The 514-nt window shown below is 51.6% G+C and overlaps 1 protein-coding gene across 1 annotated transcript; it reads right to left on the bottom strand.

Moving 5' to 3' along the window:
* Positions 1-514, bottom strand: JCM6883_006403 (uncharacterized protein; the record flags this gene model as incomplete). Its single annotated transcript, XM_076635779.1, has 2 exons — positions 1-391; positions 462-514. Coding segments are annotated over 2 exons (444 nt in total), but the record flags the coding sequence as incomplete, so codon positions are not given.

The raw sequence follows: 514 nt of genomic DNA, 5'->3' as shown, positions 1-514 counted from the left end.
GCCAACACGAAATTCGTTTGTTCTCGCCTTCGGGGAGAGGGAGAGGTTGAGGAGAGTGTTTATCGGTGGGTTTTATCGAGAGTGTATCGTAGTTCTTGCGACCGAATTGAGCGCGATTGAGGATGAACCCGAAATCTTCAGAACTGATCGTGCAGATTTGATCGCCGTCAGGTGAGTGGGAAATCGTCGCGGAAGGATCGAGTTTGAAGCTTTGGTGGTTCTTGTTGTCGGAGTAAGCGACGTACTCGGCATGTTTGGTCGGATGAGTTGTCGGTTCGTCTTGAGCGGCGGCGGTGAGGGCGTTTTCCGCTTCCCCGACGGCTTGAACATAACGAACTCGATCGATCGGTACGACCTGGAATTGAAGCGAAGAATCGTAGAGAGCCTCGACCTAACTCTCAGTAATGACGCGTCAGCAGGAGATCCCATTCGACAGTACTGCTTGAGAACTGAGTGCTCACTTTGACTTCTTTGGGAGCTTTGACGTGTCCTGCTTGAGAGTCTGTTGAGGGAA

The sequence above is a fragment of the Sporobolomyces salmoneus genome (assembly GCF_050403485.1).
Source record: "Sporobolomyces salmoneus JCM6883 DNA, S_salmoneus_JCM6883_v1_ctg263, whole genome shotgun sequence".
In the NCBI taxonomy this organism is placed as follows: Eukaryota; Fungi; Basidiomycota; class Microbotryomycetes; order Sporidiobolales; family Sporidiobolaceae; genus Sporobolomyces; species Sporobolomyces salmoneus.
Note: the sequence above shows the minus strand (reverse complement) of the source record. Positions and strands in the feature narration are given on the sequence as shown.